The 17,917-nt window shown below is 40.2% G+C and overlaps 1 protein-coding gene and 2 long non-coding RNA genes across 3 annotated transcripts in view; 1 reads left to right on the top strand and 2 right to left on the bottom strand.

Moving 5' to 3' along the window:
* Positions 1 to 1,827: 1,827 nt before the first annotated feature.
* On the bottom strand, positions 1,828 to 3,265 carry LOC308090491. Its single transcript, XR_013933627.1, has 2 exons — positions 3,070 to 3,265; positions 1,828 to 2,917 (listed from the first exon to the last, which is right to left on the bottom strand). It is a non-coding gene; the product is annotated as an uncharacterized lncRNA (long non-coding RNA).
* Positions 3,266 to 3,526: 261 nt separating this feature from the next.
* On the bottom strand, positions 3,527 to 4,357 carry LOC308090489. Its single transcript, XR_013933626.1, has 3 exons — positions 4,328 to 4,357; positions 4,071 to 4,100; positions 3,527 to 3,950 (listed from the first exon to the last, which is right to left on the bottom strand). It is a non-coding gene; the product is annotated as an uncharacterized lncRNA (long non-coding RNA).
* A 3,121-nt stretch (positions 4,358 to 7,478) lies between these two features.
* LOC308089954 (phosphoglycerate kinase 1) overlaps positions 7,479 to 17,917 on the top strand; it is a 28,182-nt gene continuing 17,743 nt past the window's right edge. The window contains exons 1-6 of the mRNA XM_080434930.1: positions 7,479 to 7,640; positions 13,272 to 13,322; positions 13,409 to 13,564; positions 14,252 to 14,396; positions 16,427 to 16,530; positions 17,082 to 17,201. Coding sequence (XP_080291056.1) covers positions 7,576 to 7,640; positions 13,272 to 13,322; positions 13,409 to 13,564; positions 14,252 to 14,396; positions 16,427 to 16,530; positions 17,082 to 17,201 — 641 coding nt within the window. The 5' untranslated portion in view covers positions 7,479 to 7,575. The remainder of the gene's footprint in view (positions 7,641 to 13,271; positions 13,323 to 13,408; positions 13,565 to 14,251; positions 14,397 to 16,426; positions 16,531 to 17,081; positions 17,202 to 17,917) is intronic.

Consider the following 17,917-nt stretch of genomic DNA (forward strand, 5'->3'; position numbering starts at 1 on the left):
TAGAATTACAAGCTGAACTGTTGGCCTTCATAGGTACAGTTTTGTACAATAAACCACAAGCAAACAGCGAATACACTGCATCGGCAAGTAGGTGATGGGGCAAAACATAGTTGGACGATTGCTCCTAAAGAGTTGCTACAAGATGCCAGGTTCAGCTCAAGTCATTCTTGCCATTACCCCCAAATGGTATGAAAGCAGCAATAGGAGGGAACCTTTTTTTGAGACTCTGAGCCTTTGCAGGATGGCTAATAAATGTACAACATTCTGTTTAAAACACATGAACTTGTTTTTATTTTTGAACCAAATGCTGTTTTGTTTTCCTTTCTTTTCTTTTCTTTTGATTCAATTTAGTAATAACTCCAGATGTCATTGAATTGTTTGTGTGCAAGCACTGGTGAATAAAGGTCAAGAAAATGGGGAAGTTAATGGGGGGAAAAATAAGTATTTTTACTCCAGAATGCTTAGAATGATTATGGTTTAATCAGATTGCTGTTTTTAATCTATATATATTTTTTGTTTTGAATCTGTTTATTTTTGAGGAAAGATTTTGGTAAAAGGTTTTGGGGGGATGTTTTAGGGTTGAAGGCCCACATTGCCTCTGTTCATCTGGCCTTATCAGGAGGGAAAAGACTGGAGGATCACGGGCAATGTGCTCAGGTTTTTTTCTTCAATTCATTTTTTTCTTTATTTTTCTTTATTGATAGATTTATTGTGCTGTCGTTTGGTATGGGATTAGAAAGTAAACTAAAGGTGGTTCAACGTGAAAGGAAATGAATTGAAATGAAAAACAGAAGTACATAAAATAACTGTAGTGTAAATCTATCAATGTCTTATTATATTGATGAACATCATGAAATATATGTATATTGGAAAAACTGCGAGCCTACTGTCATGCTTCATGCTTTGTGTGAGCTTTGTGTGTGTATGTTGATGGGTAGACAGACAAAACCTAACTAGTTTGGTGATTAACAAGTAATTCAAACCTGAGACCAGTACCAGGTGTGAGAACATCTGGGCGACACAGCCTAGCCCGGTGGTTCCTAATTCTTTTCAGGTCAAGGACCCCCAGATGTGTTTGGCCGCGGACCCCCATCAGAAAATATTTTGTGCCAGGGACCCCATACAAGACTTGTTTTGTAAAACATTTCAAAATTGATATGTTATTGTTATCTGCTATTTTAAAAAAGCAGATATGGGTTTAAAGTGGTTAAACAGAATTTTATCCCTGAAGGTCCCCGGACCCCACTTTGAGAACCACTGCCCTAGCCAACAGAGATAAGGCATTCATAGACCCTGCATTGATTCAATCAAACACTGACCCCAACCCTGATCTCAAATAACGCGTCATTCTTGCCTGAATTATTTTGACAATCATTTCTAACATTTACCATACAAGCACCGTGTACATTTATTTACACATATATAATTTACTTTGATGCTATAGCTAAAGTTAGCACCAAGTGGTGGGTATTGGTATGCAAATAAAGATGACAGAACAGGCTGTTCAAAATGTCATTATCTACCAACACAATAAACTACCTGTGCTCATAATATTGTATAATGTTTTAACTAGAATGGAGTATCAAATTAATCTGTATTAAATATACTGTATATTTGGATCATTTCTGCAATACAGAGCATGTGTAAATGTAGGTTAGCAAGTGATTTTATTGAATACCATTGAACATGGACCTCAATATAAAAAAAATATTAAAAAAGGAAAAGAAAAGAGTAAAGTGAATAAAGAGATAAAAATTAACTTGACAGTAAAATTATCTGAAAGATAAATGTGCCTCCTAGTTTGCAGATAACAAACAATAACATAAATTTACAACAAAGTAGAAAACATTTTATTGTACATTTCATTGTTGAATACAACATGATGTAAAAGCCTGCACAACATTACTTTACATGTTTTTGCGTGTATCTAAAGCCTAATTTATACCTTGTTGTATGACATGTATAACTTAAGCATTAGCGCCCCACTGTGCGATAAGTGGCCACCATGCATGACCAATCAGTAAAAGGGAATTACTCTGTTTTGTGTCAGTACAAGCCAGCTCTGTCACCCTCCCTTCACACACACCCGACTATCAGCCAATGTGAGACAAACTTAACTAGTACATGGCGATCTTGCACAGAAAAGCCTGCCATAGTGGGAAGCGTAGCTGTGAGAGAGGGTGAGCAGATGTTCTTGAGGTGTTTCAACAGATCTGGGAGCTCAAAAAGAATGTTTAAAAATAGAGGGGGGGGGGGTGGGGGGGGACATGGATGGCTGTCGTGTGCACGCCACACACTGGTCAGTGGCGTTCATACAGCTAATTTCTGGCCTTTTGACTCCCAAGTTTCACTTTAAGTCAAAAAAGCCTTTGTCAATGTTGCAGAATATAAATGTGGGCAACTTCCATTTCTGAAAAGCACATGAAGCAATCCAATAAGTGAATTTACATTTTGCATTCAATTTAAAATAAAGACTCTTGTTCAGTGAGAATAAAAATGAGAACTGTAGACAGAATTTCTCAACTACCAACATTACAAAGAGTAGTTAGTAGAGCCAGGTGCAATGTAAACAGATAAAAAAGTTTAAAAGATTATTCCGGTGTTCCCGGAATGTTTTGCAGGGTAAATGAAATACAGATCACAAATACAGTTTGGGAGGTTTGTTTCCTATTTTTGTGATGGCTGTAATTGTATTTCCTTGCATTGTTACCTCTGCAAAAAAAGGCATTTGATCAAGGAGCTTTTCTTCGATGTCTCCCTCCAGTCTGAACCCACATGCTTTTGCCAGTAGTTTGGATTCCACAACAAACTTTGGTGTTTGTTCGTTGAGCTCTGCCTCCAGTGTCGTCTCCATCTTGCTCGCCTGGACGATTCCAATGATCTTGATTTGTACAGTCTGGACACTGGCAGCTTTGACCTGCATGTTTAAGGTTTTATTTAAGGTTCTTGCGCAGAAATAATATGTTTATGATAAAATTATCAAATTTGTTTCAACATTTCACCAAATCTCAAAAGTAGCCTATCACAAGTTCACAACACTTAACAAAATGTTCACTGTAGTTAACTTACCGGGTAAACCCAGGTCATTCTATTTGAATTGACGGTCATTGTTCCCATGAACACAGAGGACCTGACATTGGCCACCCTGATGGTGTCTCCAACCGACAATGATCTGTACAGGCCAACCTGACCAGCCCAGAAACACACTGAAATAGATCCAGAATCATCCTGCAGGGTCAGCTTATGCGGCTTCTTCTTCCTGGTCCTAGCTTCACCATGGTTCATCTGAATAACGAGAACAACAGAGAGCAGTATGAGAAGTCCTGCTGCAAAATTAAGTTATTAACTATCTTTGAAAGAAATTGTAAATAATGTATCTTTTTTTTTTTAACTCCTACTTTCATTTAATTGTGTGGAATCATAAATTTTGTAATGATGACATATAACTCATAAATAATTCACTTCATAATGAGTACAGAGAATACTTTTCAGTGATTTCCTGAAAAGGTTGAGACTCAACTCACATCTGTTATGGTTCCTTCGATGGTCATTGGTGTGTTTTCCTGCAAATTCTTAGCTTCTGCAATGGAGAACACTGGCCACTGGGTATTAATTAACATCTTGGCCTTCATTTCCAGGTCAGCAGAAATTGTGAGCGGAGTGTTGTGACCCAGCTTTGTGATTTTGGTCAAACACGTAACCATTTTGGCCTGCTCTTTTACAAGCAGATCTGTCAACTTGTAGAAATGCCCCTCTTGAATTATGTTGAATAACAGCCTCCCATACACAGTTAATTTGGTAGCATCTGTGTCATCAGCAAGGCCCACAGAAAACCAAAATTTATTTTCCTTTTCCTTTGGAGGGAGGAGTGCAGATTTCTGGATCACTTTTCCCATTATGGCTTTACCCTTGAGATAACCCATGGCATTCAGCTCTTGGACAGTTTGCCTCTGCACACAGAGAGAAAAGGACTGGAGGGGTGGGGGGGGGGGGGGGCAACATCATTTTCATACATATTAATAACTGTTGTCTGAAGAAGATTGGAATCTCAAAGAAAATCAAATCCTTACCCAGGGTTCACAACTTGGACCAGCATTCTCCTGTAAAGAACATATTGGAGTCATCAGTCTGTTCCATTGGCAAAGATCATTTGATTATAGTCAAGCATTTCACGTCTTATTGTTTATAAGACTCATTCAGCCAGCCGATCTTAAGTTGAACAACAGTGTCACTTATCGACTTTTCAAGCAAACAATGCAGTTATTTGCGGAAAGTGACACCATGGAGTATACATAAACTTAAATTAAGTTCACATTCTGACTCCTACCTTGTCACTTTGATGTTTCTCCTCAAGGTCTTAAAAATAAGTCAGAAAGTGTCATTAGTCATTCCATTTTTTGGAAATACAGTGCTGTGTGTGTGTGTGTGTGTGTGTGTGTGTGTGTGTGTGTGTGTGTGTGTGTGTGTGTGTGTGTGTGTGTGTGTGTGTGTGTGTGTGTGTGTGTGCTTGCGTGCGTGCGTGCCTGCGTGCGTGCGTGCGTGCGTGTCATTTGCATGTCTGGCTTACCTTCATCAGATTCTGTTTCTGATTCAATTACATATTTCCGCTTTTTAGCTGAGAATGTAAAACAAATGTTACTCACTCGTTCACATAATTATCTCCATTGTGTCTGAGCATTACTGAACTGTCAGAGAGAGAGAGAGAGAGAGAGAGAGAGAGAGAGAGAGAGAGAGAGAGAGAGAGAGAGAGAGAGAGAGAGAGAGAGAGAGAGAGAGAGAGAGAGAGAGAGAGAGAGACAGACAGACAGACAGACAGACAGACAGACAGACAGACAGACAGACAGACAGACAGACAGACAGACAGACAGACAGACAGACAGACAGACAGACAGACAGACAGACAGAGAGAGAGAGAGAGAGAGAGAGAGAGAGAGAGAGAGAGAGAGAGAGAGAGAGAGAGAGAGAGAGAGAGAGAGAGAGAGAGAGAGAGAGAGAGAGAGAGAGAGAGAGAGAGAGAGAGAGAGAGATAACTTACGAGCAGCCTCTGGCTCCTCATCCTCAGTGTCCGACTCCACTGTTCTCTTTGGTCCTGAAGAGATGATGACATTGAATAATGCAATTCATTATAAACTACAAGTAGCTTGTAATGGTATATTTTCAAACTTTTTATTTTACATTTGAAGGTTATTAAAAAATATTGGTAATTGTTTCCTTATCAAAAATGGGCTACTTTATTGTTTCATTATCATTACCCTTATTATTATTATTACATTTATTATTATTATTATTATTATTGTTATTATTCTCTTTGGGGGAGGGAGGGAGAGAGAGAGAGAGAGAGAGAGAGAGAGAGAGAGAGAGAGAGAGAGAGAGAGAGAGAGAGAGAGAGAGAGAGAGAGAGAGAGGGAGAGAGAGAGAGAGAGAGAGAGAGAGAGAGAGAGAGAGAGAGAGAGTTAGGGGGAGAGAGAGAGTTAACTTGCGAGCAGCCTCTGGCTCCTCATCCTCAGTGTCTGACTCCACATATGTTCTCTTTGGTCCTGTAAGAAGAGGTGAAAGAGATGATGACATTGAATAATGCAACTCATTATAAACTACAAGTGGCTTGTACTATGGTAAATCTTCAATCTTTTTATTTTATATTTTAAGGTTATTAAAAAAAGGTAATTGTTTCCTTATCCAGTGGTGTAAAGTAATTAATTACATTTACTCAAGTACTGTACTTAAGTACAACTTTGAGGTATTTTTTATTTACTGAAGTACTTCCAATTTTCAGTACTTTTACTTCTACTCCACTACATTTCAGAGGCAAATATTGAACTTATTACTCAACTACAATTATTTGAAAACTTAAGCTACTAGTTACTTTGTAGATTTTGATTATTATTACAAAACATTCATTAACCACTTCAGGTCTATATACATTTCGGCCATTTGAAAATAGCCGATCTACAAGCTCACAATGCATCGGGATGCGACACATTGTGAGCTTGTACATCTGCTATTTTCAAAAGATTTGTTTACATTTTATACCTTTGAAAACTTGTGAAATGGGACATTCTTCATAATGAGTACTTTCTACTTTTGGTACTTTAAGTCCATTTTGATACCAATAGTAGGCCTACTTTGTACTTCTACTCAAGTAAATTTTGAATTCCGGACTTTTACTTGTAACAGAGTATTTCCTACATTGCAGTAGGCTATTGATAATTTTACTTAAGTTTACTGTACTAGAGTAGGCTACTGTTTCCATCACTGTCCTTATCAAAAGTACGCTACTTTATTGTTTAATTATTATTATTACCCTTTTTATTCTCTTTTGGGGACTTGCTCAGTTTGTCCACAAAGGGGCGCAGTAGATCTTGGACCACAGAGTCTGTCCTTGGAATCTCTTTCAGGATCGACCGGCCCTTTTTTTCCACCGGGTCGTAGTAACGTAGCTTGGCGACGCCCCCTTCTGTGACGCACGCGTAACTGATGCGTCGCAGAATGTTCTTCATGGTGAGAATAGACTTGTCTATTCCCAGGTATTGTATTATTATTCTGGGCATCTCGTCTCGTCGTGCTTTCTTTTTCTTCACGGATTTTGGAATGTCATCCAAAAGATTCAACATCCTTTTGAATTGACTGTCGCTCAACTCCTTAATTATGGAAGTGAGAGCTTTTTTCCATTTCTTCTCTTCCTTGTTTAGTCTCATCTCTCTAAGGCACAAAAGAAGAAAAATAAATGCAAACTTTGGATGCAAGATGTAGAACCCAGGCTTACAGTTAGTTTAGTCCTATAGTTATTTTATAAGACAACATTATATAATAGGACCAATTTCTATTTTAAAGTCATAAATGACACCAAACTCAGCCAATTGCTGCGCGTCTGCGTCAATCGCCCGGCCCACTCTCTCCACCAACCAGCAGGCGGGGTAGAGCCTCGAAGGCCAGTGTTGCCAGATCTGGCGAGAGAAATAAGCATCCAGGTCTGGGAAAACAAGCCCAAAAGAAGTGACTATAAAGCCGCAGTGGCTATTTGAAAATAGCCGATCTACAAGCTCACAACGCGTCGTGATGCAACGCGTTGTGAGCTTGTAGATATGCTATTTTCAAAGAAATTTTGGAGAAAATGTGATTTAAAAATCATTTTAACAACACAAATATTTGTATGGGGGTCCCCTGCCATAAAATATTTTCAGACAAATACATATTCATTTGGGGTCCTTGACATAAAAATGTTTGGTTAAAACGACAGAAGGAAACAAGCCCAAAAAAGCAACTACACTTTAGAAACAAGTCAAAAAAAAAAACAAGCCCCCCACCAAAAAAACTATATTTATCAGCAAGCCCCCAAAAAAAAACATATTTACCACCCCCCAAAAAAACTATATTTACCAACAAGCCTAAAAAAATAACAAGCGATAGTACAAAAAAAGCGGACATGGCAACGCTGTCTAAGCCCCGCCCCCTGCAGTATGTTTCCCCGTCAGAGTGGAGGTCACCTCATTCTGTTCAGGATCAGCAGGATCTCACAGTAATACCACTAAAAACCCAGTTTATAACTAGTAATACTACCTAGCAGGACCTGCCACTATGTCTCTGTCCACCAAACTGACCCTGGACAAGGTGAATGTCAACGGAAAACGAGTCATCATGAGGTAACGTTTCATTCAATATTAAACATGCATGATGTAACGTATAGTTTGATTGTTTTAGTCTTTTTTTCCTTTTTTTTGGTAATAGTTTTATCATTAATTGTTTCATGAATATTAAGTTGAGAATTCTTTTTTAATGTGTGGATTTATCAAATACAAACATGAGATGCAGATGAAGTGGACATCTTGTTAGCCCTGAAACATGAAAACCACTTGTTCCTGGTTTTTGTATGGTCTCCATTTATAACCCATACATCTACATATACGTTCAGATTTCAAATATAAAGTGCTGACCCCAAAGCTACGGATGTACTTTAGTTAAAGTGCCCTGGTCTAAGTACCCGAATTTTCTGTATCGTTCAATAAAAAACATTTTAATCCGATCGGTGGCCATTTTCTCATAGAGTTATAATGTATCAGATTGCAATACACCTCCCAACCGATAGGGTCGCGTAGTTGAACGCATATGTGGAACATTATGAGAAAATGGCCACCGATCGAATTGAAATGCTTTTTATTGAATAATACGGCTGATACTGGTACTTAGACCCGGGCGTTTTAACTTGTAACTTCCGTGGCCGTGGGGTTAGCACGGGTTGTAAATTGAGACCATTCAAAAACCAGGGACAAGTGGTTTCATGACGCTTGTGACAGACCAGCGTCACGTGAACCGTGGCTAGCATCTTGTCAAATGAAATGCAACGGTAGACATGATTGATGATACAGTTACTGTTCCATGTCTACCATAGAGTTAACATTAGTGTTATAATACATGAGTTACATTGACAGTTCTAGTTAGATGAGTTAATGTTACATCATAGTGGTCGTTGTGTTGCTTAACACACACACACAGGAAGTGTGTTTGATTTCAGTCACGTTGTGCTGCTGCTACGTGCTTCCAGCCAGATGATGCATGGATGGATGGAAGTGCAGTATCCTCACCCTACTCTGTACATGATGTACTGTAATCTTAGATTCATAAATGCAGCTTTATTGTCATCACAGGTTTACAGGCGTAACACAGTATCTGAAATTATTTTTCACACAAGCATCCATTTGTAGTTTTTTTAGAGATGCAAGGAATAGTAAGGAAAACAAAAGGAGTGTGGAAATATATCGGATGCATTACATCACATATACAACCAGGACAGATAATACAAAATATTCATGAGAATGGCAGTGGTAAGAGACGGCATACAGTAATATAATGTAATATGCCCTACCGGAGTCCACTCAAACTCCTTGGGGCCCTCAGGGAGGGTGTTTCAAAGCATAGGGGGGCTCTCAGGTACGGCCTACCAAAGCCTATTAGGGCCCTCAGGTAGGGCCTACCAAAGCCTATAAGGGCCCTCAGATAGGGCCTACGGAAGCCTATAAGGGCCCTCACGTAGGGTGTTGCAAAGCCTATGGCACTCAGGTAGGGCGTTCCAAAGCCTATGGCATTCAGGTAGGGCGTTCCAAAGCCTATGGCATTCAGGTAGGGCGTTCCAAAGCCTATGGCACTCAGGAAGGCGCTCAGGTAGGGCGTTCCAAAGCCTATGGCATTCAGGTAGGGCGTTCCAAAGCCTATGGCACTCAGGGAAGGCGTTCCAAAGCCTATGGCACTCAGGGAAGGCGTTCCAAAGCCTATGGCACTCAGGTAGGGCGTTCCAAAGCCTATGGCACTCAGGTAGGGCCTTCCAAAGCCTAGGGGCCCTCGGGTAGGGCCTCCCAAAGCCTAGGGGCCCTCAGGTAGGGTGTTCCAAAGCCTATAAGGGCCCTCAGGTAGGCTGTTCCAAAGCCTAGGGGCCCTCAGGTAGGGTGTTCCAAAGCCTATAAGGGCCCTCAGGTAGGGTGTTCCAAAGCCTATAAGGGCCCTCAGGTAGGCTGTTCCAAAGCCTAGAGGCCCTCGGGTAATGAGGGCAGTTTTAGTAGGATGTAAGGCTGCATATAGGCTCACATGGGACCAGAATGTCTGAAATGTAGCTGCGTTTATCAGACACTGGGGCCTTGCAGGAATTTAAGTCATCGCTAAAATGCTCAAATCCATTCTGAAACTTAACAGATAAGCAGGAGAGAAAAGCTAAGATGGTTGTGACTTGTGATATGGTCACGTATCCTAGAATTAAGTATAAATGACATGGGAACTTTAATATTTGATGAAGATTTGTGCCCTTTATGGTTTATGGGCTGTAAAATGGGAACATACAGTACTAACGTCATGTCCAGGGGATGTACTTGTGCATCAAGCTGCCTCACTCTACAGAAACAGGAGATAGACATGGCTCAGGAACAGTGGTGGAAAAAGTACTCAAATGTTTTACTTAAGTAAAAGTATCAATACTGCAAGTAGAAATACTAAAAGTCTGGAATTAAACATTTACTTGAGTAAAAGTACAAAAGTATTGGCAAAAAAGGTACTTAAAGTACCATAAGGAAAAGTACTCATTGTGCAGAATGTCCCATTTCACAAGTTTTCAAAAATAAATCTTTTGAAAATAGCAGATCTACAAGCTCACAATGCGTCGCGAGCTTGATCAAATGGCCAAAATGCATATAGGGCTGAAGTGGTTAGTGTATGTTTTGTAATAATAATCAAAATCTACAGTAACTAGTAACTCAAGTTTTCAAGTCATTGTAGTGGAGTAAAAGTACAATATTTGCCTCTGACATGTAGTGGAGTAGAAGTAAAAGTACTAATTGGAAATACTCCAGTAAAGTAAAAATACCTCAAAATTGTACTTAAGTACAGTACTTATGTACTTAGTAACTTTTTACCACTGGGAACCATTGGTCCCCACGGATTACTTACTTAGAAACATTTTTTAATGATATATTTATAGTTACATTTATAAGTCAAGGATGTCAGAACAGCATCCACTGTGAAGGCCACATAATGATAGTTCTAGTTGTGGTGCTTGGTTATCTTACTGTATATTGTAATATAATAATATACTGTACACATACACACGGCAGTGGTCAGCTAATGTGCACACTGTTGAAACTGTTGTAAATATCAGGGGTCAGTCTGCCGTCCGACATTCAGGGGGCCGACGGGGAAAGGTCAAGGTTCAGCTGGTTGTCATGGGTCGGTCTGCTGCTGTCCGACAGGCTCAGGGGGGCCGGTGGGGAAAGGTCAAGGTTCACGTGACTCCGTTGGTTCTTGCTCTTTACCGAGAAAGGTTTGAAGGTTAATAGAGCACCAAGTTCACTTTTAACTGGATGGACTTTAAGCTCGAGTGCAATTTCCTACTGTTGTAGCAGGATGCACATGCTGTGGAGAAGTGTCAGACAGGATCAGTGTTCATTTTGAGAGCACATTTTGATTTAGTCTTCAGTCTTTTGAATGAAATTCTATTTAGTTTTAGTCATCTGAAATGTTTTTTGTTAGTCAACTAAATCTACAGTATTCTTTAGTCGACTAAAATGTATGTTGGCGGGCCATAATGGCGTTGTAATTCCTGATTTATTCTTATCTGCCTGCCGATCTACAAGTTCACAATGCATCACACCCGTGTTGTGAACTTGTAGATCGGCTATTTTCAGGGCGCAACACCCGACCAAGCATAAATTACTTGTCTTAGTTCTACTGGATCTCTTCTAGACTACTCCCTCCCTAAAATTTTTGTCTAGTTTTTACTTGTTGACAAAATTGTCAATATATATATATATATATATAGTCATAGTTTTAGTCGTCATAGCTTAGATTTTTATTTATTTTTGGTCTGTGAAAAAAGGTAGTCGACGAACATTGAATGTTCGTCGTAGTTTTAATCGACGAAATGAACACTGAGTGTAAAGGATGTGTGTTTGCTGCTGTTGTAGCAGGATAAACTGATGTTGTGTGGAGAAGTGTGTCTGAACAGACAGGATATCTTTGCATGTTGCAGCACTATAACTGTCAATCTGCACAATACAAAGCAGACATCTGTAACTTTTAATTCATGATTCACTTCCTGATTGTGCAACTTCATTGTTGCTCTTCCTCCCTCCATTCATTCTGCTGAGATAAAAAACATAGATAGACCTTTTATTGATCCTCTCTGCCTGCCTGGGGGCAGGCAGGATCACTGGTCTGCGTCTGAGGTTTTTGTACTTTACTTGAGTATTTCCAATACTTTTACTTCTACTCCACTGCATCTCAGAGGCAAATATTGTACTTTTACTCCACTACAATTATTTCAAAACTATAGTTACTAGTTTGTAGATTTTTATTATCATTACAAAACACACATTAACCACTTCAGCCCTATATATATTTCGGCCATTTGAAAATGGCCGATCTACAAGCTCACAATGCCTCAGCTTGTAGATCGGCTATTTTCAAAATATATTTATACATTTGAAAACTTGAATTGGGACATTCTGCATAATGAGTACTTTTACTTTTGGTACTTTTAAGTATATATTTTTTTATGCCAATACTTTTGTACTTTTACTCAAGTACATTTTGAATTCCGGACTTTTATTATTAGTATTACTGTATGTGCTGTGTTGGTGAGATGGCACTGGTACTGGCTTGGTTTTATGCTGAATTTACACTAGTTTTATACTGGTTCTATACTGGATTTATCCTGGTTTTATTCTGGTTCTGCCGGTGGACACCGTTGATATTTCAGATCACGCCCGGATAGAATTCCTCTGGCACTGAATCAATGAAACTCACATACTCCATAGTCAAGACTAGACACCGACAATAGACTGTGTGTGTGTGGGGGGGGGGGGGGTCTGTTATGTAACAAACATGTTCATATTCGCTGCTGATAGCTAATCTATTGTGGATTCTATATGGTTACATTTAGTGGTGTTCTGTGTGTGTGTGTGTGTGTGTGTGTCAGCTCATATCTAATCAATAGCAGAGGAATGTGCAAGGAGCATATATACTGTACAGTATAAATCCTCATCTAGTGCTCTGACAGCAATTGAGAAATGTTTGTTGTTTACTATACATACAGGATTATACATAGATATGATAGTTATTTATTGAACAATGTTTGTAATCTGATCTGTTCATAATAATCCACTGTAATGAGGATTAGGATCCATCATTGTCTAACTGCCAACCAGGGACAGCGGGGGGGCAGGACTAATGTCAGCTGACCTTAAATGACTTAAAGGAGCACATCACAAATTTTCAACCTTATGTTCATATAATTGGTCCTCACTAATGCTCTTTATGAGATGGCACCATTCCTGTCTACTCACTCTGTGTCTCATTGGTGGACTGTGGACAGTTCAGAAACCTGCCTACCAGTGACATCATCGACGGGGATTCTAAGCTGATAGAAACTACAGCCTTTCTATTCTTGGAAAGTTAGCATGCTGGAATAGAAGCCATTGTTCTTGCATTCATAAAAAGTAGTTTGAAATCTTTTTTTTAAATGACCAAACCTGCCTACCGATGATGTCACTGGTCCACAGTCCACCAATGAGACACAGAGTGAGTAGACATAAATGGTGTCATCTTATACTGAGCATTTGTGAGGACCAATTATATGAAGATAAGGTTGTAAATGGCTGAAGGAGCAGACTGCTGTCAATCTGTCTTATTTCTCTATTTACTAAAGAGTTTTGTTTGTTTACAAGTTTGTTTGTTTACTAGTTTGTTTAGTTGTTAGTTTACTAGTTTGTTTAATAGTGTGTTTGTGTTAACAGGGTTGATTTCAACGTTCCAATGAAGGACCAACACATCACCAACAACCAGAGGTAAATAAACAATTAAATAAAAAGTGTTAAAGTGTTTACACAGATTAAATGAAAGAAGATGATAATGTGTGCGTGTGTGTCATCAGGATCAAGGCAGCGGTTCCAACCATTAAACACTGTTTGGACAACGGGGCGAAAGCTGTGGTTCTGATGTCCCATCTGGGTCGTCCTGATGGAAGCCCCATGCCTGACAAATACTCCCTGGAACCAGTGGCTGCTGAGCTCAAAACACTGCTGGGCAGGTACCTGAGTAGAGTACTAGTACTATTATTATTGTTTGTATACTCAAAACACTGCTGGGCAGGTACCTGAGTAGAGTACTATTACTATTATTATTGTTTGTATACTCAAAACACTGCTGGGCAGGTACCTGAGTAGAGCACTATTACTATTCTTATTGTTTTATACTCAAAACACTGCTGGGCAGGTAACACCAGGGCTGAAAGTGGGCCGGTAGGGTTCGGACCGGTACGGCGTTCCACTAAAAGATTCTGCGCTGTTCTCTTCAAATGCATCCAAATTTTATGAAAAGCGCAATACAAAGCGTGCGTGAAATGTTAATCAATTTGGGCCATTCTATTCTAATAATGATCATAAGGCTCTTGCTGCGCTTATTTCCGACGAGTCTAGGCTACAAAACACGGTACCCTTAGGAATATTTTGGTCCAACCTTAATCTACACAGGATCAGATCACACGTGCTTGGAAAGGGTGCGTTTGATTTATTATTCCTGTACGCTCGATTGTTTTCCCCTCACAACCAAACCACACAACTCTTTACATCAGGTGCTAGGGGCGATTTTAGATCTGGGCGTTATAATATAATTTGGTTGCATTATGGAACATAATTTGACCAAGAACGGATTTGGTAACTTTGGTGTTGTAATCGCAATTCTGAAATGATTCAATATTTGTGTCCGTGTCCGGTAGGGATATCACCTTCCTGAAGGACTGCGTCGGTCCAGACGTGGAGGCGGCGTGCGCTAGCCCCGCCACCGGCAGTGTCATCCTGTTGGAGAACCTGAGGTTCCACGTTGCCGAGGAGGGCAAGGGCAAGGACGCTGCCGGTAACAAGGTACGTTGTCATGACTGTGTGTGTGGTGGGGGGTGGGGGGGATCAGGATTATATGTGTGTGTGTGTGTGTGTGAGAATGAATGAATGATTGAATGAATGAATGAATGAGAGAGATCCACAAAGGAAAAGCAGTTCTCATAGTGGAACAATCCACACAACGGAAAGGAAAGATGATGTGATCTTTTTTTTGTTAAATTAAGAGTTAAATGGCTCTATATTGTGATAGTAATCATTGCTGTAGAGTGTTTGTTCAGTAACTCTCTCCAGCTCTTTAGTAAACAGAAAATACATTTTCAGAAAATACATCTTCAGTTTACCAGGATACCAATTTTATCCAATCAGGTGAGAGAACCCATTTATCAGCTTCCATTTATATAAGAGTTCCAGTTCCAATTTTGTCTGCTCACTTCTTTGAGCCATCACTTCCAATTTCACTTGTGTATCCTGTGTGAGTTCTCTGTCCTGATTGGATAAAATTGGTATCCTTGAAATCCTGTCCTCACTGTGAAGGACAGTGACGTGGCACGTTATTATGGATCCCACCACAGTTCTAGGCAGAACCCGCTGTGATTGGCCAGTAGTCGCTGTGATTGACAGTTCTCGTTTTTGCAACTATGCCTAAACCTAAACTTAACCCTAACCTCAGTAAAACTATGCCTGCCAGGGAGCCAATCAGGTAAGGCGGGTCTATCCTATAACATTGGTGGGATTCATAATCACGCGACAGTGACTCAGCAATTGTCCCTTTTTTTTAAAGGCCAGCTGCAGTCTCCCCACAGAATGCTGAGTCACACTTTAATGACGTCATTGCAGTGTCCCCGCAGAATGCAGAGTCACACTTTGATGATGATGATGTCTGCAGGACTGCAGTGAACCATTCACACAGTCGATCTGACCTCAAATCCACTCCCTGTTTTTACTTTAAAACTGACCAGTACACATAGTCTGATACTGTTGTACTGGGAGCTGACCAGTACAACCACAGTCTGATACTGTTGTAATGGGAGCTGACTGGCACAACCACAGTCTGATACTGTTGTACTGGGAGCTGACCGGTACAACCACAGTCTGATACTGTTGTACTGGGAGCTGACCTGTACAACCACAGTCTGATACTATTGTGCTGGGAGCTGACCAGTACAACCTCACTCTGATACTGTTGTACTGGTGTAAGTGTACTAATAATAGTAATTGTACAGTAATAGTATTGACCTTTGAACCTTACTGGACTCTGGTATTTCAGGACATTAAATATCTGTCTTGACCTTTCAGTGACCTCCAGCCAGAGAGCTGTGACATTTTGCCTTATAAAGGTCAACATGAACCAGATCCAGCGGTGTAATGTGGCAGTCAGACCACCACAAAGTCAGAGATGTTGAACCTGACGTATATTGAGAAAAGACACATTCAACTTGATTGAATACTTTATTAGCAGGTTTGATAACTTGTTTCAATTGTGGTCCACTGTACTCAATTCATCAGTAACTCACCGTTGATGCATCCCATGGGAAGCTTCCTAGTTTATCCTACGTTATCAACAAAATATCTGTAAATAATCTTAGAAAAACGGACACAGCCGCATTTTGCAACACAGGTCTGGCTGTTATATAAAACGCAGAGTTACTGAAATTGCCCCTCGCCTAATCAAACGGAGTACTTACCGTTGTGTGAGAACGTGTGTGTGAAACAAATGAACATTCTCCTACTGCGTGACTGCACATTCTCTCCACACACACACACACACACACACACACACACACACACACACACACACACACACACACACACACACACACACACACACACACACTCAGTGTTGTAAACCTGCAGCAGACTGATAACGTTAATCAGGTCAATATTAACACTTTATAAACACAATGATGGCTGCGGTCCAAAGGTCAAAGGTTAGACAAACTACTGTTCTTTCTTTCTTTCTGTCTTTCACTCTCCGAAGAGCAAGAGAAATTCTAGCTGTTAAATTCTAAATACAGTTTCTCTCTCTCTCTCTCTGCCTGTCTCTCTCCCATCAGACCAAGGCATCCCAGGAGCAGATAGACTCCTTCAGGGCGTCTCTCTCTAAGCTGGGAGACGTTTACGTCAACGATGCCTTCGGCACCGCCCACAGAGCACACAGGTACACACACGCACACACACACACACACACAGCGTTATGTTACATCGATTAACTTTCACTGTTGTCATAATAGACTGATCACTAAGCTCTACCCCGCAGTGCCACCTCCCTATATTAGACATTCTGAGAGCTTGAATGAAAATATCAATAAATTATGTTAAAATAATTATAATATCGTTAAATTATGGATGATGTGTGGAGCCTAATCTCGTCAACAAAGCCTGCAGTATGCACTGGAAAAATTGCTATTCCAATAAAAAAACAATCACTACTAAAGAGATGGATCTACAGCATATATTATCAATCAGCTACATTAACATCATTATCAGGGACAGGAGTGTTTGTGCAGCAAACCGCACGCTAAGTAACACTTCATGTAGTAGCACTTAATAAATAATTGAACAAACACCAACGAGCGAGTGGTATGGTGCTAGTTGGTCCTAGTTTCTCCGTGGTGTGTTGAACTCCAACCACCAGACCCCCTACTCCTTTTGGAAGCCCCTGTCTCCGAGATATCCATAGTCACATAGTTATATCTCTCCTCTCCTCAGTTCCATGGTAGGAGTGAATCTTCCCCAGAAGGCAGCAGGCTTCCTGATGAAGAAGGAGTTGGATTACTTCGCCATGGCTCTGGAGAAACCCGCCAGGCCCTTCCTGGCCATCCTGGGAGGGTAAGAACGGACCGTCACTGAAACATCACAGGTTCAATCACAGGTTCAGCTTGACTAGCAATACATAGTGTTATAGCAATATTAATAATAATATTCCATTCAGGTGAAGTTTTAGATCATTTATTAGGAAGATGTCAGCAGAGCGCAACAGCATACACAGATCGGTAGAGCCAGGCCTCCTGGCCTGACCAACAGCCCATTCGGGGCACAAGCCTCTCAAACACCCATCTCACACAGTTCTTATAGTAGACCATTTACCACAGATGCAATTCTAAATAGCCATATAAGGTATGTACTAAAGATAAAAGCGACACAAGCATAGTTACACAAATACACATAGCTGACACAGTGAGAATAGCATGAAGGATTCAGATCAGCTGTTAGATTGACAGCTGTAACTGAGTTGACTAAAAACCCCTGCTGTGAGTTTAAACCTCCTTGGTTCAGATAGAGTTAGATAGTACAGAAATATAGAAGAACAGGTTGGCATTCTGAAATAGCCATTACATTCCAGAGTTTTTTGTTTTTGTACATGAATAATCATATTCATGTACATACGACAGGTGATTTATAGAATGCCAAATCAATAGACATTTTCCTACCTACATGTTGATATAGCTATATATTTACTCAACCATTTACTGTATGATCAATCAGACAAAAATATCAGGAGACAGGACGTGCGACTTATAACTGATGCATAATTGACTGACACA

The sequence above is a fragment of the Gymnoscopelus braueri genome (assembly GCF_963280865.1).
Source record: "Gymnoscopelus braueri genome assembly, chromosome: 8".
Classification (NCBI taxonomy): domain Eukaryota; kingdom Metazoa; phylum Chordata; class Actinopteri; order Myctophiformes; family Myctophidae; genus Gymnoscopelus; species Gymnoscopelus braueri.